Raw genomic sequence first — 22,991 nt, 5'->3', positions numbered from 1 at the left:
AATCAAATCCAATGAGAAGAGTGATGCTCATTAGATAAATATGTATAAAGGCTAGACATAATAAGCCTTCAGCCTACACCTCTTTCGGTTATTATGTACATTTTTTTTTACTATGGGATATTGTCGGTGAGCGCTGAAATACTTTTTTGTTGAGTTGAAATTGAATTGAATTTCCAATGGGCCTGTTTATACCTGGTCATTCATGCGTATTTACTGATTGGATCTATCCTTTTTGTTAAAATTGTTCCAATCACACTTGGCAACATAAGTATGTTTCTTTCCACATCACCAATATGAATCTAATCTGCTAAATCTAATTCTAATGCTGAATTTTCTAACACTGTCATATTCATCTGTCATAACAAACAAAAATTCCATCTCTTTTGGAGGGCATTTCCCCCTTGGTGTTTTTTTTTTTTTTTTCACAATTGAACAGCTATCCGATCAGATAAAACACAATTAGAGTCATATTTATGTGTGTGGAATGTTCAATATGCCTCTATATTCTTGGTTGAAAATCACATTAATGTTCAAGCAATATTTCATTGACTTGCATGGATTAATTCTCAAACTTGAATAGCCGGTCATTTATAACTCTTTACTTAATAAAACAATTTATACTTTATTAAAATACTGAATGAAAAACATTTACCTGTTGGCACAGTTTCCGCCCTCTGCCATACTGAATATAATACATTTAAAACATTATATAGCCTACATGATATACAGAAATATATCATTTGTATTAGTATAAGACAGATATTTTATTAACTTTGGCCAATATTTGGTATTTTTTTTATTATTAGTATCAGCTGATAAATGTTTATGTTTGGCTGATGTGTGTGGGAATGGGACTTTTATTTTGACAGCGCTAACCCTTACCAAATAATAAGAGTACCAGTGACCAACTTAAACCAATTGTGAAATTAGAATGAGTGAGTGAGAGTGAAATGTGAAGGCCCTCTGTCCTGTACATTTAACCCATCCAAGTTAGAGCACACATTAAGAGTAGTGAGCAGTGAACACACACCCAGAGCAGCAGGCAGCCATTTTTGCTATAGCGCCCGGGGAACGATTGAAGGCCCGGTGCCTCGCTCAGTCATTTCCTGCCGATATTGAGAATCGAACCCGCAATCTTGGGTTACCAGCAGTCTGACTCTCAAACCATTAGGCCATGACTGCATAACCGTTTCCACGAATGATGAAAATCGTTTGCCCTCACGCGAAATTCCAGTTTGTGCACAATACTATTGAATTTTCAAGATTTCACTTTTCCAAACAACCATAAATGTGACCGCACCTTTAAGTAGCTGACATGTTACAATCATAAACAATGTAAAATGTAACATTACATTTAACTAAAATATTTTTTAAAACATGAAATGAATAAGAAAAGTCCACCACGCATTTGAGTGATCTCAGTGAGTTATGGGCTAGGTGCACAAGATGGCGCCTGTGAGCTTCGGCAATGCGAGTGTGTGCATGTTTATTTCCGCTCATAGTCTTCCGGTCTCAGCGGCGTTCGCATTTACATAAAATTATATATGAAACCTGGTTAGATACAATGAATGTTTTAAAAGAAAACATCAGGTTGAGGAGCTACTTTGAAACTGTACTTTGCTGAGTTACAAGCTATTGATCATTTAAAGTAGTTCAACTACGGTCAAGACACCCTTTAGTGCTAGTTAGGGGCCTAACAAAACTAGTAATTTAAATTATTCAACTGTCTGTTTCCATTCAGGTGACCATCACATAAACGCATAACAAAATACATACATTTAACAAATTACAAAATACATATACGTTTTTTTTTTATAACTAGATCAAAAACATAAAGAACAGCAGCAGTTTATTTCAACATTTTTCTCTGTTAAGTAATGCTGTTAAGTAAAACCTTAGCTATAATAAGAAATGCATTTTGAGCAGCAGATCAGCATATTAGAATGATTTCTGAAGGATGATGTGACACTCAAGAGTGGAGTAATGATGCTGAAAATTCAGCGTCGCCATCACAGAAATAAATTATATTTAAAATATGTGAACCAGTCACATGGGTACATTTTTTGAAATTGAAATTTATACATCACATGAAAGCTTTCCATTGACATATGGTTTGTTAGGGCAATATTTGGCCCGAGATACAACTATTTGAAAATCTGGAACCTGAGGGTGCAAAAAAATCTAAACATTGAGAAAATCGCCTTTAAAATTGTCCATTTATGTTCATGATTGTGCTGCATTCACTCCCAAAAATAAATGTTTTATATATTTACGGTAGGAAATTTACAAAATATCTTCATGGAACGTGATCTTTCCTTAAAGGGTAACTAAACCCTAAACCAACTTTTTTTAGTTAATGATCTGTAAGAATGGGGCTTTATTAGTGCTGATCATTGATTCAAGTAACTTTTTTTTGACATTTGGGTATAAAGTATTTTAATTCTACAATATATGGTGTAAAAAACGTTTTAGTGCTGCCCTCTTCAGTTTGAACAGTGGCTACTGCAGTTGAATTTTCCTATTGGATGTTTGCGGTTCTTTGTGACGCAAGTGGGTTTCAGCTCATCACGCCCTTGATACGAGCTACAGCTACCACGCCCTCTGCAGTTTAAAAGTCATCTTGTTTCGTCAAAACCACTGCGAGTCAAGAGTTGGAATTACGAAAACTGAAAATGATCAGGATAGAGTATTGAAGCATCTATTTAGCATAGCATTTAGATTTTGATTTTTTTATTTATTTTAACATTTCACAATATTACAGTTTTAACTGTATTTTTCATCAAATAAATTCAGAGAATAAGAGACTTCTTCAAAAACATTAACAAACCTTCCCGCCCCCAAACTTTTAAACGGTAGTGTGTATATAAATAAAAACACTTTGGAATTCAAATTCGAATAAAGCTCAACTGTAAACACACTGATCAATAGTAAGTAGCATTGCTTCTTTAAGTTACTCCCCAACACATGATCCGACTCTGAACTTAAAGAAAGATGAAAAGAGTGTGACATAATGAAAGGGAATGAGAATGAGTAAAAGAGAGTAAGACAATGATTAAATTAAGAAGCAGTGAGACAGAAGAGGGAAATGCAGAGAGGAGAGGAGGGTAAGTGTGAGAGTCTGATGGCTCAATTCCTGCAGTCTTGGCAGCAGAAGGACCTGAAAGGACTAATCTTATTAGTCGGACAGGAGGAATTAGGACACAAAATAGGGGGCCAGACGGGTGGACATGGGGGAAAGAGTCTGTGAAGAAAGGAAACGAAGCAGAATGGGTAGAATCTGAGAAAAAGAAATGTTACCGCAATGGATAATAACGTCACTGTAACGAACGAACATTGTTGTTTTTTTTACGCAACGCTTGTTGAGCACAATCTGAATAGGCTACTTTTCGTAGATTAAAGCAGTGTTTCCCAACCACACTAGTGTTGTCAGGTGTGCCGTGGAAAATGATCAAATGCCCCAAAAATTCAATAAATAAATAAATGCTATGTCGCTGTCAGGCCGAAACTTCTCATCTCTATATTTTGTCAATTTTTTTTACATTTTTAAAATGCAATGCTATTGGTCATCCTTTACGCCTGTATGTGGGTTTTACAAATATTTAACCAATGAAAATGATTGTAAAGAGCTTGTGACTAAACCTTGTGCTGCACGCAGTTTGAACCTCATCTCTGCTTGTTTGCAGGGATGTAACGAAGTAGAACTACTTAAGTACTGTACTTAAGTACTAAAATGCTGTATCTGTATTCTACTAGAGTATTGTTTTTTTTCTCATACTTCTACTTTTACTTCAGTCGATATTTTCGATGAATTTAATACTTTTACTTCAATATTTTTTTTTAATGTTCTGCTAAAAAAAAATTTTTTACGAATCATTCGTTGCAAGTTGGCTTTCATGCTGCCTAAATCACACGCCAGTTTTATAGGGTAATGGTATTGATTGACACACACATTGACAACTAATGCAGGGGATGTCCTGCAATGACATTTTTTTGGCGGCCGCCAAAGCAAATTTGTATCCCGCCAAAGCGCCTTATTTGATTGCTAGTTCAAACTTTTTAACTGCTTTCTTTAATAATTACATGACACAATACTTGTACTTTTACTTTTAGTACTTAAGTAGTGAATTTTAAAATAAACTACTTGCAATACTTAAGTACAAAAAATGTTGAATACTTTAGTACTTCTACTTAAGTGTGGTGCTTAAAGGAACACTCCGACTTTTTGGGACTTTAGCCTAATCACCTTAACCCCCAGAGTTAGATAAGTCCATACATACCTTTTTCATCTCCGTGCGTGCTATAAGTCTGTTTGACGCACCCACCGCTAGCCTAGCTTAGCACAAAGACTCGATGTGACTGGTTGCAGCTTTCATACTAATCCAAATGAGTGGCAAAATAACGCAAACGTTTTCCTATTTACATGTTGTGATTTGTATAGTCACATAATGTACAAATAACAAAGTCAAATGAGACACAGACATCTTTTAACCGTATAAAACCTGGGAACTATTCTCTGAAGGCGAAGCACTGCTACTTTGACGGCGTAATAACCGCATCACCTGAGACACGCCGTGGTGAGGAGCGGAGAGTTCGCTCAGTGTTTGGGTAACATAGTCAGCAATTTATAAATAGTAAAAGTGTAGTTTAGAGTCATGGGTTCTCGCTCTATTGTAAATAGCTGCGACTGTAAACAGGGGAGGTAATACCATTTCACAGAATTCCAACTAAAAACGCTGACTGGATGAAGAAATGGCTAACTTACTCTGGATATTTATCCAAACACACCTAAGATTATCAAGGGACATTATGTTTGCTCGGTACATTTCAATGGACGACTATTTTGAAAAATGGAATTTGCCACACGGACCATAATGTGCTGAAGGATACGGCCATCCCATCGATAGCACAGACAGGACAAGTGGATCACCTGCGGCTGAGGTAAGTGTTTTTAGATGACCTACTGTAACAGTGCCATTAGCCAGATCTAATGTAACGTTAGTGACACTATTATATGATTAGGGTATGAATATGTTTTTATCTTGATGCGGTGCGGACGCGCTTGGAAAAAAACGAGCGCGTTCACCGCGTTGAACTTGCACCCTGCGCGCGGCGCGCCTAGTAGCCTAAATTTGAAATAACCATGGAAATAACGAACTTGAGCGTGCAAAAGGGTACGATAGGCTGTGAGTTCATTGTGCAAAAACAATTTGTGCTATTACTTTCCCCTTATTCTATCCTATAGTAATAATGCAATACTGTATTATATAGGCTACTGTTGAATACATTTGGTTCAGCTAATAAAATGCATTTAAAATATATTGATTCCTGTAATAATAATTATTTATTCATGTGATATTTATAAATCTGGGTGCGTTTTTGGTTGGAAATCAATGAAACATGGTACTGTATAACCTGGTCTCCCCTGTTTATTGTCACAGCTCATACAATAAAGCAAACACCCATGATAAACTATGCTTTTCTATCTAACGTTAGTAATTGCTGACTCTTTATTCCAACACTGAGCGAAGCGAACTCTCTGCTCCTCGTCACGGTGCGTCTCAGGTGATTGTTATCACTCTGCCCAAGTAGCAGTGCTTCGCCTTCAGAAAATATAGTATTTATACGGTTAAAAGATGTCTGTGTCTCATATGGCCTTGATATTTGCACACTCTGTGACTATACAAACCACAACATGTAAATAGGAAAACGTTTGCGTTATTTTGTCACTCATTTGGATTAGTCTGAAAGCTGCAACCAGTCACATCCAGTCTTTGTGCTAAGCTAGGCTAGCGGTGGGTGCGTCAAACAGACTTATAGCACGCACGGAGATGAAAAAGCTATGTATGGACTTATCTAACTCTGGGGGGTAAGGTGAATAGGCTAAAGTCCCAAAAAGTCGGAGTGTTCCTTTAAAGAGCACTTCATCTTCTACTCAAGTCCAGGTTTCTAGTACTTTATACATCTCTGCTTGTTTGCAATGCAATGGTACAAAAAGCACTGATGTTTGAATAAGTGCTCATTTTTCTTTAATCAAGAAACACTATGGGCCCTATCATACACCCAAGTGTGTTTTGCTATTTCAGGTACTGAAACAGACTGCGCCATTGACCGACTGAAACCTTCTCTAAAGTCAATGGCGCAATATTTCTTTAGTTATTTAAAGAGCGGGTTAGTAATATGCGCCTATAGGCGGATCCACAACGCGCATACACTTTGTCCCGTCGATGGTCTGCTATATACGTACATCTGCTACGCTTTAACCTCGCGCACGAGCTGATCCGTTTCCTCGCTAGAGAAGCGTTCAGTCTTTCCGCTGGCAAATACCGCCATGTAAATAGCGAATCCGCCATGGGCGAGCACAACTGTCTTTAAAGGGAATGGGAGATGAGCCTCTGATTGGTTTATTGCACATTACACCCAAAACACACCCATTACTCATTAAGAGTTTACAGGATACGCCGGGAGTGCCGACCATTTTTCCCGTCGTCAAACTAGCAAAAGTGGATTCAGACATGTCCTGAGCGTACTAGCGCCGTGAGCTTTAGACTTTGCGCTTGGATTGTTAAAATAGGGCCCTGTGCCAATAAAAGCTAATGTTTTTTTGTATTTGAAGAGAGGAGAAGAGTCTAGTTGTAGCCAATATACTGTTTTAAATATCCTGTGCATATAGCGCTTTCCTTATAGGCTAGCACTTCATCTTTTATGTCATGAGATTTAAAAACGCACACATAGCTACACTTTCAGAAAAAAAGGTACGAAAGCTGTCACTGGGGCGGTACCTTTTTCAAAAGGTACACTTTTGTACCTAAAGGGTGCATATTGGTACCTTCATGGTACATATTTGTACAATTATGGTACCAATATGCACCCTTTAGGTACAAAAGTTTTTGTGACAGCTTTCGTACCTTTTTTCTGACAGTGTATGATAAACTTTATATACACATATACTTATGTAACTCCATTTGAGCTTGATTCTCATCAAATGTTATAATTATAATGACACATGCATGTCTGACCAATTTTAAAGCCACATTACCAACTTTGATGACACTGTTTAATTATTATTTAAAAAAAAAAACATGAGGTTTCCACCCGACAGAGACGATGTGTAAATTTGTTTTACTAACTGTATGACCTTATTGTGTTCATATTTGATTCCAGTTCAAGTTTCACATTGAATGCGAGTAATATATATACTTTTAATATGACATTTGTAGCAATGCATGTTTGTGCAGTTTTTGTACTTTAGTGGTTAGTGGTGTGCAGTGGGATTTTTGACATATCAAAACTGTGCTGTGGCAAAAAAAAAAAAAAAGGTTGGGAAACAGTGGATTAAAGCAACACATTGTCAGATTAAAATGATGTAGTGCAGATCTAGACGTGATTGTTTCTGTGCTCTGGATTATATTGTAGCATTTGAATAGTGATTCACTTGAATGGGCAACAGATTAGATTTGGACTAATGTTGATGTATGACTCTGGACAGAAGCGCAGGCATGAGAGTGAAGAGTGCAGTAAGAAGATTTATGGGGACTTTCTGCTCTGTTCATTTACACAGAGCAGACACACACACACACACACACACACACACTGGGGAGTTAAATACACCAACAATGCCAAAAGCTAGTGCTGTCCCACTAATTTAAAGTAAGAAAAGAAGTCATGCGCATATTCATTTACAGCAGAAGGACCCTGATACATCCCTTAAAAAGAGGCTGAAGAGGCTAAAAAGATCCCTATAAATACCATTTTATTTGATATACCTATATGAAAAAAATACTACAATTATAAATATAGCAAAAAAATGCATGTGTGTGTGTGTGTGTGTGAATATATATGGGTCAGTAATTATTTGAAGTAAAAAGAAATCAAAAATATAGATAAAGCAGTAAAGACTTTGATTGTCACAAAAAAATCTATTTCAAATGAATGTTGTTCTTTTTAAGTGTGTGTGTGTGTGTGTTACATGAAACTGCAGTATGACTTTAGTACAAAGAATGATCATTACCACATAAGACACGCAGTTTGATAAAAAATAAGCTGATTTTTAAGCCTCAAATTACTTTATAGTTCATTGATGCACAACCAAATTCCATCAGAAATTAATTATTCATTAGGCAATCCTGCAAAAATCTATTTTTTGCATCTGAAACTGTAACTAGATCTGGCTATATTTCTGCACACTATATCAAGCTTTCATGGGTTTTTAATTATCTTTTATTTTTATATATTTTAGGTTTAATTGTTTTTTAATTTACCTTTGTCATTTTTCGTTTAAATATTCATTTCGCTTTAATTTAATTTGTATTTCAGTTTTAGGATTTACTTTAACTTGAAGTTGCCAAGGCAACATTTTTTTTTAAGTTTATTTTAATACATTAATTTATTTCAATTGCTTAAAACAATTTTAAATAGTTTGAGCTATTATTTACTTAATTCATTAATCATTCAACTTTGAAGATTTTATCTAACTTCTAAAGACAATTTTCCCCCAACATACAGCTATCTGACACACACACACACACACACATACACTTGAACTCACTGGAATGCTTCATGTCCTTTTGCATTCGTTCCAGGTCATTGTCTGGCTTCTTCACACACCCGCTGGCAGATGAAGGTAAGTGTTTCTGAAGCATACGAGTATGTGTGTGTGTGTGTGTGTGTGTGTGTGTGTGTGTGTGTGTGTGTGTGTGTGTGTGTGTGTGTGTGTGTTTTAAAACATGGTCCGAATCTGAACTGACTGTGAGGACAAATGTTTGTAGTAGTCCACATTTGAAGTGGATCAAAACCTTTCAAAGTTATACATGAATTTCAAATAATACCCATTCTTGTCTTTTGATAAAGTTTTTTGATCCACATCAGATGTTGACTACTGTACTTTCAGTCAAATACATAATAAAGGTGCGTAAGTACTGTTTTGTTATATTTTATGTTATTCTGGCCGATACAGTGTTGGACGGCATACTGATGTGTGGATGTATCATCACACAAAAGCAAAAGCTTACAAAAACAGATGCCATTTTCTGATGCCCATCACAAAAGCATCTGGTATTCGGTTGGTCATGTGACCAATAGAGAGCCTAAGTCCCGCCCCTCCGCTTCCGGCTCAGTGGACCTTATTTTGGAAAAAATATGTGGTAGTCAATGGCGAGAGACAACTTATGTTTTTATTCCGTCTGAACTGTGCCCTCAATTACACATATGATGTTTGTCAACTTAAAAGATAATTCTGAAAGTCAAAAACGGCGCAGTTTGTCATAAAACAGAAGAGTAACATTTAGTTTTATGTGAAAATCGCTCAATGAACTACATCTCCCGGGAAGCGAAACAACGAGCAAGATCCGCTGCTCGTGTGTGTGTGTGTGTGTGCAGTCTGGTACAAACGCGGCGTAACGTTACGATTATAACGTAAGACTATAGAAACAATGACAGACATTAGCCTCAGGCCCCGTCCACACTACTGCGTTTTCGTTTAAAAATGGAGACCTTTTGCTACATTTGCACCTCCCATCTACACTTAACCGGAAAAAACGTCGCAGATCCGTTTTGCATTTTGAATCTCCGGAGGGCGTTTTAGTGAAGACGGAATAAAACGGAGGAGTCTGACGCTCTGCTCTATGATTGGGTGTAATTGGTCATGACATGTCCTTCCCTGATTCGTCAGCCACTGTTTACACCGGCATGCCCAGTGTTGGTGAATGGTCACGTGATCCACGTTTTCAGTCATTTTAATGTGGACGGAGATCAATTCTTATACGCAGATAAAACGGTGGTGTGGATGGAGATTGTATTCGTTTTAATTCTCAGTTTTTAAACGAAAACGCAGTAGTGTGGACGGGGCCTCAGTAAAGTTAGCTTCATTCATTGAGAGTAAATGTGCACCTTTGGGGTTTGTAGTCTTTGTAATTACGTATTTTCACAGGCTTATACCTCAACGGTTTTATATCAAACTGTGACTTTCTTTACTTTAAAATGTATCTTTTAAATTGACAAACATCATATGTGTAATTCAGGGCGCACTTCAAACGAGATCATAATATTTGTTGTCTTTCGACATTGACTACCATACGATATTTTTACGAAATAAGGTCCCATGGTGGTCGACCGGAAGGGGAGGGACTTAAACATCTTTTCTAGACTCCACGACAAGATAAAAGTGCTATTTGGGCAATTCTTTAGGGATTTTTACAGTGGTAAATTGGTGCACAACAAAAAGTAATTGCCATAATCAAACTATCAATCAGTCAATTCATCTGCTTTCTGAAAAAAGAGACATCAAACACAGCTAAACTACAGCATGGTATATTTGCGATTGTTTTTTTTTTGTTGAGAAAACACAGAAAAAAAAGATCAACAGCTGGCATGTATTAACGTCACAAACCACCCTTTGGATTCTTATTTCTGACATCTAAAATTAATCTGATGGATTAACATAATCTACAGCTCTGAACTGGCTCTGAGATATATATATATATATATATGAAGAGTTCAGATGCAAAAGCCTCTAAATGCCATTTGAAATTTTCTTCTAGAATGATCATTTTTATCAAGCTTGTATATTTAAGTTCAGTGATTTCACTTAAATGGCAATGATAATTACCTATTAATTGTTATTTAAGTGAAATTACTGAACTTAAATATACAAGTTTGATAAAAATCATCATTAAAGAAGAAAAATTCAAATGGCATTTAGAGGCTTTTGCATCTGAACTCTTCATATATATATAGTAGCCATGACTTCAGAAATATTGCATTTACTGGTCAACGGGACTCCACATTATGGGACTTATCTGAATATGGAATATATTTGAAGTGTGGATAATGTTGGCTGCCTCATAAACTTAATCCCAGGAGCAAAAATCAAGGATCATGCAGATGACGATAGCATATGAGAGCGGAGATGGCTTGTCTAATGGCGTACAGTGAAGAGTGGTTAGTGTAAACACTGTGCGGCTCTCATTACTGCTCTGGAAATATGATTAGACGTCTTGTGTTACACACAGAAATCCCAGGTCTCACACAACGCGCACACGAATCTTTTCCTGACAGACTGCAGTTAATCAGCACTGTCTTCCACGCTTTCCTTTTCCTCTAGGAACTTAATTTCAAAACAAATGCATAACTAAAACAACAATCCGAGGTGTTATGTCTGAGGATGTTATGTTTCCGTCTGCAGATTGTCAGGCCTGGGACGAATGTCCTTCGAGAGCAAGTCAAGGGTGGGATCTGTGGCCTGGTGGTTAGTATACACGATGATTGAGCTGTTGCGCTCATAACAAATGTGTTCATTAGAATCTGGCTCTCATCATTTTCATGTGAATAAAACTGCCAGCAAAAAGGAAGGAAGGATCTAGTTTGGAGCAGTTTTAGCGCTCCTGTCTTACCTCCATCCGTGCATGCGGAAGCCAGGACACTGATCTCCACAGCGCATACATGGCTGCCCCCTGTCTGGATCCTCATCCTCGGCCTGCCACAGAGAATACAGACATTTTCAGTATTATTTACTTCATCATTTATAGGGCCAGATTTTCTAAACAGGGCAAATAAGCGTGAGAGCACAATCCCAAGAAGTCTAGGACCGGCACTGAAACAAACAATGACGTCCCACCATGTACAATTTTAGAGTGAATCTCTCTGCTGATGTCATAACAAAAACTTGTGAAAATGTGTACTTTCAGAAAATGTTATGGAATCAGATTAAGCTAAAATAAAGTTAAAATTAACAAATATGTTCTTTGGGGGTACTTTCCTGTTATCCGGACCCCACGATTGCCTACCTCTAACCCCGCCCCTAAACCTACCCCTCACTGGGGTTAAGACCAATCAGGGACGATGGCCTACCCCTAACCCCGCCCCTAAATCTACCCGTCACTGGGGTTAAGACCAATCAGGGACGATGGCCTACCCCTAACCCCGCCCCTAAACCTACCCCTCACTGGGGTTAAGACCAATCAGGGACGATGGCCTACCCCTGACCCCGCCCCTAAATCTACCCGTCACTGGGGTTAAGACCAATCAGGGACGATGGCCTACCCCTGACCCCGCCCCTAAACTACCCGTCACTGGGGTTAAGAACAATCAGGGACGATGGCCTACCCCTGACCCCGCCCCTAAACCTACCCCTCACTGGGGTTAAGACCAATCAGGGACGATGGCCTACCCCTGACCCCGCCCCTAAACCTACCCCTCACTGGGGTTAAGACCAATCAGGGACGATGGCCTACCCCTGACCCCGCCCCTAAACCTACCCCTCACTGGGGTTAAGACCAATCAGGGACGATGGCCTACCCCTGACCCCGCCCCTAAATCTACCCGTCACTGGGGTTAAGACCAATCAGGGACGATGGCCTACCCCTGACCCCGCCCCTAAACCTACCCGTCACTGGGGTTAAGACCAATCAGGGACGATGGCCTACCCCTAACCCCGCCCCTAAATCTACCCGTCACTGGGGTTAAGACCAATCAGGGACGATGGCCTACCCCTGACCCCGCCCCTAAATCTACCCGTCACTGGGGTTAAGAACAAAAAAAGACGATGGCCTATCCCTGACCCCGCCCCTAAACCTACCCCTCACTGGGGTTAAGACCAATCAGGGACGATGACCTACCCCTAACCCCGCCCCTAAACCTACCCGTCACTGGGGTTAAGACCAATCAGGGACGATGGCCTACCCCTAACCCCGCCCCTAAACCTACTCCTCACTGGGGTTAAGACCAATCAGGGATGACTATAGTTCTGAAATGGTATGGAGGGGTCCGGATAACAGGAAAGTACCTCTTTGGGTAGTGCATGCATGTGTGTTGTACAAATACATTCTCTGGTATACTATATGCGTCCAGCTGACATTGTCCTTTGACGTGTATTTTCTGACCTAAAACATACTAAAAACAACCAGGTAATTCACTCGGATGTCATCAAGGGGAGAGTTCACTCAAAAAACCATCAAAATTCTGTCATCATTTACTCATTTATGTTGTTTCAAACATTCTGTGAAACACAAGAGATGATGTTGGGAAGAATATTTTTTTGGTGACCATTGACATCCATTGTATCATAACAATCATAACACCCCCATGTATAAAAAAAATATCTTAAAATAAAGTAATTCAAAATATATTTTCATTTTTGGGAGAACTATCCCTTTAAACAAATACATTGTAACAACAATTAAACTTTCTTGGTAATTATGGTCATTTTATTTGAAAAGTGTTGCATACTTTTTTTTAAATCTAACAATGACTTTTTAGTATTATAGTAGTATTTTTAGTACTTGGTTATTTTTATTGGTGTTGCTAGTAATTTATTTTAAAATATCACGTGCTGGTGACACATTTAATATCCCAAATAAGATTATTTGTGTTTCTAGGTCTGCGAGTCCAACAGGGCCGGATTAGCAGGGTTGATGCCTAACTCTCCTTTAGGAGCACCAGAACTGGATATTAAGTTCTAGTATTTACTGGAGCGCATGAGAAACAAACACCAAAAGTCAAGAGATGAATCTGCTGTGTCTAATCAAAGCGTACACACATCCAGCAGTTGCAGTGTGAGAACAGCTGGACTGGTGTAGATGCGTTTGCCTCTCTATTAAAGTGATAACCAGATTGAATAGCTTCAGCCATGTAAACTGTTGATTTTGACAGCAAATTTCAACAAAAATGTCATTTAGTTTAGTCATATTTTAGTCATCTGAATTGTTTTAAGTTTTAGTTGACTAAATACAATATTTTAGTCCACTAAATCTACAGTAGAATAATTGTTGTGGACACTCTTCGTATGTTGAAGATTTGATTTGTTTTTAAAGGGATACTTCACCTCTAGAAAGATGAATGTGTATTTAAAATGGGTCATTTATGTAGAAGAAATGTGAAATTATTTTTGAATTTGGAGCTTTCTAGACTGAGAAAAGCCAGAAAATGTATTTTTAGCTTATGTGGATGAAAGACAACAACTCCCAGAATGCACTTGCTTCGCTGCCTTAGGAGGCCACGCCTACCGGTATCAGAGCGCAGAGGTTAAACAACAAGTCTAGGCTTCTAGCGAGTGTCCATGATGAGTCTGCCCGAAAATGTGTTTCAAGATCGGCCAAAATGTCCGGGATTCGTTTTTTACATGTTTACTGTGGCGAGCGGGACGAGTGAGGGCCGTGGGAGAACGGCGCGAGGCCGGTTGCGTGATTACCGATGAGCGACACCTGTGAAACGCACCGGTCTCGTATCTCTCACGGAGGAGTGGGAATTCCTTAGCAATGTTAAAACACACATCAACCGATCACTTGTTTAGCGTTCACGTAAACACTACAGTCAGATTTACCAATCGGAATGAATTCAGTTAGACTGAAACAAAAGCTGTGCATGTAAACAATGAATGGCGACAGCAGAAAGCAAAAGCTGAATCCCGGACATCGACGGCCGAACATGTCCGGGAAAAAGAGGATGGTAACCCCTACTACTCAGCTTTCTCCACAGAACAAGAACCTGCTAGCTTAGCTTCCAAAAAAAGATGGCCGACACTGTGTGTTCATTATGTGAGTGAGATCTCCCTCTAAGGGCGGGTTGAGAACATGCGGGACATCTTTAGCCTCTGGACAAAAAATCCTCAGATGACGCAAAATTATGTTTTTTCCAGACAAAAAATACATAAATCTCTCGTCTCAGGGAGATATGAGTGTGGAAAGCATGGTATTTCAAAATTACTACAGGTTTTCTACTAATACAAAGCTTAACGCTAAATCCTGATGTATCCCTTTAAATACTCATTTTTCCTGTGGTAGAAAGTCTTGTGGCACCAAGATAGGCTACTATGAAGGGGGCCCTTGTGTTTGCTATAGACCCCGGACCCTGTGTGTTTTTACTCCAGGTCTGAAATCCAACACTAATTTCTCCAACAAAACACACAGTACCAAAGGTGAAATGCAGCAGAAGTAGATTTATCTACTGTACAACTTCACTTCAGGCTGTGTTTAGCCTCAAGGTCTTCTGCTTGTTTGTGGGAACAAATAAAGCAATAAAACGGAGAACTTGTTCTTCAAAAACTCCAAGTGACGTGATTAGGGTGTTTGAAATCTTTGACGTGCCTATATACGGCAAGACAACAGCCATAAAACTCAAACACCTGGTTTGCTCTCTCACACACACTGAGGGCGATCCCAGAGTCTTAACATGCTTTCTCTTCTTCTGATAGGCTACATACAGAAAGAAATAGGTGTCAAGTTGTGTATATTATAGTATGTAGTATACCTTCACTGTGTTGAGAACAAAGTAGAAGCATGAAATGATAACCTGTTACACATGTGGGTTAGTACAAAAATAGACTAGGCACTTAATTTACCAAATCAAGTTAGTACATGCAGTGACAATGAGCTACAAGAATACACTTTTCAGTGTTGTAGTCGAGACCACCTCACTCGAGTCCGAGTCGACACCGAGACCAGAGAGAGTCGAGTCCGAGTCAAGACCGAGTCCATAGAGAGTCGAGTCCGAGACCAGAGACGGTCGAGTCCGAGTCGAGACCGAGACCAGTTTTTTACTGAATTTACTTAGAGTTTAAAAAATATGATCAGTTTAGGGTAAAAAGGCCACATAGTAGGTGGTGTTAAAAGTAATTTTATTACAATTTGTCATGCGCAGTTGCGCACTAGAAAATCACCAATCACTGGGCGTGTCAATCAATTTAAAGAAATATTTTATTAACATACATTAATAATCATGAAAAATATTTTTAATTGAACTCGAGTGGACTCGGGAATAATTCCGAGTCCTAAAAGAAAAAATGTTCGAGTACGAGTCAATTCCGAGTCCAAATGCACACGAGTCCATGACAAGACCAAGACCATTAAAATATGGTCTCGAGACCGAGTCCGAGTCTCGAGTACTACAACACTGACACTTTTGTTAAACACAATTTGAAGATCTTAGTGAAGATTAATGCAGACGAGAAACACTAATAAGCTTTGTGTACTATGAAAGCGCCGTCAGGATGAGCGGGTGTGAGGGAGAGCCGGACTGCAGCCGGACGGCGGCCTCTTGTCGTCAGGAACGAGAGATCTATGGAAACACGCGTGCTAAAACAAACACTGCCTGTAAGATCAGTGAACTCTAACACTTCACTGAACCGAGACCAGAGCATTGCTATTCACTGCTGAGAGAGAGAGAGAGAGAGAGAGAGAGAGAGAGAGAGAGGGGATCTTTGAGTGTTTTTTCTTCTCTGAATAGTTAATTGCATTCGCCTGTTTAAAAGAAGGAATAGGAGAGAAGGAAGGGGGAGGAATGAGGGGGAAAAAAAAATCTCACAAGCGTTTATTATGTGTCGCCTTGTACAGACAAAACTGTAGATAGACCAAGAGTTCATAGAAAAACAAAATTGCCACATTCGCAAATTAAGATCTGGGATCAAACTAGTAGGGTAACCTGCCATTCAGGTCCAAAGCTGGTAGTGTTCATGAATTTGATTTTAATGCACTCTTATGAACTGAAAGAACTGAAGGCTTCATTGTATTGCAGGTACAGTATATAAGACAACAATCTATGGATAAATGTGGGTTTGAATTACATTACGTTTTTTTGTTTTTATAAAATTTATATTATTAAATATATATCAGTGACATTTATCCCAGTCCAATATACTTAATCTAAAGCAAAAGTCAGTTAGTGTTACACAGACTTTTGGGAAATACCCAAAAGGGCTTTTCACACTGCGCTTAACCCTTGTTTATCATAGTCGTATTAAACACCGCTTTTAACCCTGGGTAAACGAACGTTTCACACTTGTTATTTAGAGGTTAGTAGGGGTTAGTAACGCTTAGGGGTTAGTAATGCTTTTCACACAGGAAACCATTGAAACCCCCTCTTGCGGAGCTCTTAAAGCTGATTTTAACTGCGTCAGACCAACGCGTATCCTCTACATCGGTTCCCAACAGGGGGGGTCACGAGTTGGGAAGTGTGTCCACCAAACCTTAGGCCGTGTGTCCACCAAAGGCCGTGTGTCCACCAAACCTTAGACCGTGTGTACACCAAAGTGTTTTTCCACGCGCCTATCCATCTAACTGACGCTAAAGGGCGCCTAAAGCGTCAGATATTGAAGCATGGTCAAAATGCTTCCCAAGGCGTCAGTTACTTAGGTGACGCCTTGGGGGTGAGAATGGGCTGGCCTGGCGTATGTTTTCAATTGTTTTCAATGGGAGCGCCGTGTTTTTTAAACGGCATGAGCGAAACGAGGCGCTGAGCGTTTTTTTTTTTCACGCTGAAGCGCCGAGCACCCAGCGTTTTTTACTGAAAAATGTTCAACTTTGGATAAAACGCAGCGCTCATCACTGTCAATTTTTACCCAGCCGTCCAATCACAATGGAGGAGGGGCGGGACTAAATCACACTGACCAACTGTCACAACATTCTTTCTGTACAACGACATCAACCAGAGCGAACTGAACAAAATGGATGAAAAATAAATTGTTAGTATGAAACAAATTTTCTGCAAAATCAGTGACAAGTAAACTGTGTTGCGGATATTCTGTATCATAGCAACGAAACGTCTCAACGGAAAAAACGCTGCGCTGCCAGAATGCTCTCAAGCGCCAGAGCGTCTAGCATTTTTAGCTGGCTAAAAATGCTTTGGCGGACACACAGCCTTAAGGGGGCCTCAGCGAGCTTTGTGGGGGGTCGCGTCATATTTTGAAATGCTTTGAGCAATGAGCATTAAATAAAAGTCCATAACTTTTTTTCTGTCCAAAATTTACATAAATTTATATAATGAGCAAGTTCATCATGAATCCATTTTTCAATCCGTGTTTTTGTCTTATCCTGAACCACTATGGTACACCTACATTGGGACTATTTTATACTGGTTCAGATTGCTGCAGAGAAGTTCAGTGCCTGCGTGACTCGTTCTTCTGAAAGACGCATAATTATGTTACTAAACGCAAGTTTATTATCGCTCGCTAAAGCGCCAAAAACATAAAAAATAAAACCTCAAATAAAGCCTCACAAATAACTTGCAAGTATTGAGGCCCCAGACAGCAGTCATTTAGTAATAGCGTATATTCTTAATTTTTTTTACCTACATACCACTGTGAAAATTTTTGCAATTCAAATAAGGCCATTATACGTTTTTAAATTACAAAGGGCCTATACCGATGTTTTTGTTATTGTATTTTCAATATTACAGGCTATTATTTGTGCATAAACATATCTGGTTAAAGTAAACATACCGTTTGCTTAAAAACAACATGTTTTGTCATTCTTGCTGCAAGCTTGCAAGACCGATAATTTTAGGGGGGCCCTAAAATATTTTCTTGGGAAAAAGGGGGTCTCAGACAAAGAAAGGTTGGGAAACACTGCTCTACACTGTAGGCTACGAAATCACGGCGCTTGTGGTCCGCGTAGAAAAACGTTTTGTAACATTACGCCTACGACATAGAAACGGCATGAGTTCGATGCAGAAGTATAAATTAGTCTTTGACCACGCAATGCGGTGCCAAACTTGTACAGTGTGAAACGTTGCGGTGTTAGAACGTTAAAGCTAAACGCTTACTAACCGATAACCAATCGCCTACATATTTGCGTGCTTTGTACAGTCACGGAAACATTGTGCATTTTATATAAACAGTAAATTCAGCATTTGAGAGGAAAAATATCAAATACTGACAGAAAATGTGTCAACTTTTTATAAAATAAGAGACTGTTTTATTAATTCTTACAGTCCAAAGTAAGCAAGCATCCAATCACATGAACTCAATAGTATTGTCAGCAATAAGAGGATACGCAATGCGAGAGGAATGGTCGCGTGCTGCGTTCATGACCCCGCAAATATGCAAATAAGATCGTTAACCTGGGGTTTAGGAATGTACAATGTGAAAAGTCAGTTTATGAATACCCAGGATTAATTGTTAACCCCGGGTATTTTATGAGCAGTGTGAAACATAAAGCAAGATAATTCTGTTTACCTGCAGTTCAGAATGACCCAGGGTTAACCATTTAATGTGTGAAAAGCCCTAAAGTAACTCAAGAACTGAAAATAACCAAAATTCCCAAAGTAATGCAAATAAGGAAAGTAACAAACGTACTAAAAGAAACACAAGGAAAAAAACAAACCTACAGTATGGTTATTAAAGAAGGTAATTTGTTCTATTATAGCTAAAGCAAGAACTAGGGTTGGGTACCGCTTGAATTTTAACAATTCCGATTCCAATAAGGTAAAGAAACAAAAAACCTTAGATATCGTTCACATTTAGTCTGATTCCAAAACATTTAATTGTAACTTAATATCAAGAACAAAAATCAACAGGCTAAAGAACAAGGAAGGAACGCAAGGATTACCTGTGGTCTAAAAATACCATAGAAAAACAACTAGCCTAGTCTAACTAATATAAATTTCAAGCATTATGGAAGACAAACACTTAGTAATTAAATGAATGGTTGGTTTAAAATCACATCGAAATGCTCACAAAGCGAGGAATCGAAATTTTAACTTTATAACAACTATCTAAATCCTGACCTCAAGTATTCGATTCCAGAATAGAAATCGATTTTCAATTCCCTACCCTAGCACAAAACACAAATTTGGAACACTGTAAAAAAATATTTTCAAGATCTGTTATCACAACATTTTTTCTTTTGTCAAATCAACTTAAATAATTTATTTAGTTCAGATAACTTATTATTTTGAGTTTCTGATGATTAAATCAATCTCCTTCATTGCATTAACTCACTTTTTCCAGTTCAATCAACTTGAAATTTTAAGGCAACCAGGTTACTTAATTTTTTTAAATATGCAAGTATGGAAAGTAAAGAAAAGTAAAGAACAAAAAAGTAATATAAGGTAGGTAATCATAAAAGTGCTAAAAGCAACGCATTACTAAGTAAGGAAAGTGATTAATGTAATGAAATGAAAGTGATGCACGTAAGTGCTAGTAACACAAGGGCTACTAAAAATAAACTTATTTTAACTTTAAAATTAGCTTATTTAGAATGCCATGTCATGCGCAAGATGCTGCAAAACTGAACGTTTACATTAAAAAACAATGGGAAAGAGCAGCGGAAAAATGCGTTCTGTGTGAAATGCAAAGAAAAGGATAAAAATGCAAGTAAAGGAAGAACAGAACGTAACAGGGCAACGAACATCCAAAAAATACTTTCATACAGACAAAACAATGACTTAGTTTAGCAGAGTTATCTCAAAGGTTATTGTGCAGATTACATTTGCAGAGAAAAGATAACGTGAAAAAGAATAAATCAAAACAAACTATGACGTGTACACACTATGTGGAGAAACATACGATGACCTGACGGTTTTATGTCCCGTCTCTCGCGGTGAGACAGGAAGCTCTCTGGGTGTCTTCCTGTCCACACCCTCAGGGGAAATTTCCTCTCGATTGTGACCATGACAACAGTTACAAGAGGTCAAAAGCTTTTAAAAGACACTTTTTTAAAGGCCCACCATCATTGTTTCCTCATGCTCAGATCAGTGGTCTGTTCCGAGTAGGACATTACAACTAGTAAGACACTTACAAGGGGGTGTTTGAGAAAAGAAAACACTGGCTGAGTGTCAAAGAAACTTGCTTGTGAATCCTGGTCAAATTTAATAGGACAAAATTTCATTTTAAGATGCATTATTTCACCATTAAGACCATCTGGTACAGCTCTGAATCAAAACATTACAGAGAGCCGCTTCAGGAAACAAAGAGTTTCCTGTTCTAATCTATTTACTATTCTAATCCAATTAGCATCTTCAATGAATATTGGCCTAAGCATGTCCTGATGTTTTTAGGTTGTGTTTACTTTTTGTCCCGGACATTTAAGGAATGTTTCCTCAATGGTAAGCTAAGCACTACCTTCAGAAAGGAAAACAACACATTACAAAGCTTAACATGAAGCATTGCTTACTGACGCTAGGTACGGGCTAACGTTTTTGTAATATTCTTAACTGTAGAATATGACACATAAAATTCAAGATTGTGAAATGAATCCGTGCTATAATTCTTGTAGACTTAAATAACATAATCAAGTATACGTTTGGATTAGACCTCATTTGTTGTTTTAGACAAACTAAACACATTATTTGGGTAAATTCAGTGTAATAAATTGACATACTAAAACATGTATTATTATGAAACGGTCTCCTCAAACGATGTCGTCACCTGCACAGGTAACGGTGACGTAGGCACAAAGAAGCCACGCCTCCAAAATGCAACAGTTAACATGATCACAAAAAAATATGTCACATTAATGATTAAGGGTAAAATAATGACTGATAACTATAGGCTATATGCAAAACTTACAGAGGATACAATTAAAAGTAAATATAGGAGTGCAAGTTAAGTTATAACATGAAACCTATCGGCTACTCCATGCCCGATGAAAGCAGTCTCCTCAGGTAAATAAGTGGGTGACACAAAAGTAACTTTCGACCATCAAAGCAGCACGATAGGTTTAAAATGACCTTTAAAACACCAAACCACACTGCGTTCATTCAAATACCTGAGGACAGACTGTAGAAAAGAATCAAATGCCTTTAGATAATGTTAAAAGCGGGATGCCACGACACGAGAGCGACTTACCGAGCGATTGGAGCGTCGCTTTTTTGATCCGCGCGTGAACATGTCGGCGGCTGTGGGGATTCACGCGCGCATTCTCATGTGTCCCCTGAAGTTTCCTTGAACCTAACGTGACTTCTTCTTGCTCGTCTCGAGGGTCCGAGGGTCTGGTTTTTGGCCTGTAGATCTCTGTGTGCTGGTAACAACTCCTCCAGAAGTTGCCCGTAAGAGCGTGTAACCAGACGGGCTACACCTACAGGACAAGTGTTTAACTGTAGTATCAGGATTCAGGAGTCAGGACCACCCCCTACTGTACCTCAGACTCCCATCACAAAAACATTCTGTTTCTCAATGAAAACCCCTTAGCGTATTTGTTTTTGACTAGTTTTAGCGATTATAAATACGTATATTGTGTGTAGGTTATAGTGGTGTAAAGTGTGATTAGGGTTTGTTAGGCTATTCAGTTTTATTCATAGCCCTACAGCCGCCTACTCATCTGTTGTTATCTATCTATCTATCTATCTATCTATCTATCTATCTATCTATCTATCTATCTATCTATCTATCTATCTATCTATCTATCTATCTATCTATCTATCTATCTACTTTTTTATTACTCTTTAAAATAATGTTCTATATGTATTCTATCAATTTTTATATTTAAAAAATAATTTTTTTATCATCAAGTACTCATGTCTACTGTTACATGATCCTTGAATCCAAATGTATTGCTTCACAAACAAATAAATAAAATCATCATTCTTAACTTCTGAACGGTATTGTAGCATATATTTTTTAAGCTATCTTTTAAGCTATCCCCCCATAAAATGAATAGCATTTTCACAAGTCTTTACCAAACATATTGGTCTCTTTACCTTGCAAGCAAAGCCTACAGTAAACTCCTCAGTATTTCAATGATTGTACGTAAATGCTGCCATCTAGTGACACATATTTGTCACATTTTCTCCAATAGCTGTCTATCATTGAATATAGTGAATTCTTCTTTTCTTTTAAATCATTCTCTCTCATTTTTATATTTAAAGTAAATTTGTGTAGCAAATGTATTATTATTGGCAGTCGAAACCATCCGTAACACTCCAGCAGGTGGCGCTGTGCGCACAGTATTCTTCACTCACTTCACTCGTCTTCATTCAAATGAAAGGGTACACACATTTGTAAAAGTTGAATACGTTATAACAGCCTTTTATTGAATGTTAACACCAATTTAGACAGGGACTTTAATCCTGCAGAATTATTTATTCCGGCAACAAAAAATATGGAAAGAAAAAAAAGGTCTAAAAATACGTCCGTTTTAAAAGAGCAGAACATCCTGAGTTAATCTTTTTTTTTTTCTTTCTTTTTTTTTTTTCAAAACTGATGGCATTTCTGACCATCTCACAAATAAATGCTGTCAGGCAGTCAGAGCTGAGGCTGCAAAAACAAATAGACATGAGAGGAAACA

At 38.3% G+C, this 22,991-nt stretch overlaps 1 protein-coding gene across 1 annotated transcript in view; it reads right to left on the bottom strand.

Moving 5' to 3' along the window:
• The window catches only part of prickle3 (prickle homolog 3), a 52,826-nt gene extending 31,029 nt beyond the window's left edge, over positions 1–21,797 (bottom strand). Inside the window, exons 1-2 of the mRNA XM_039688967.2 lie at positions 21,554–21,797; positions 11,388–11,470 (exon numbers count right to left, since the gene is read on the bottom strand). Of these exons, the coding sequence (XP_039544901.2) occupies positions 11,388–11,470; positions 21,554–21,595 (125 nt within the window). The 5' untranslated portion in view covers positions 21,596–21,797. The remainder of the gene's footprint in view (positions 1–11,387; positions 11,471–21,553) is intronic.
• Between the last annotated feature and the right edge of the window lie 1,194 nt (positions 21,798–22,991).

Source organism: Pimephales promelas, chromosome 14, assembly GCF_988280905.1.
Source record: "Pimephales promelas chromosome 14, fPimPro1.hap1.1, whole genome shotgun sequence".
Lineage (NCBI taxonomy): Eukaryota > Metazoa > Chordata > Actinopteri > Cypriniformes > Leuciscidae > Pimephales > Pimephales promelas.
Note: the sequence above shows the minus strand (reverse complement) of the source record. Positions and strands in the feature narration are given on the sequence as shown.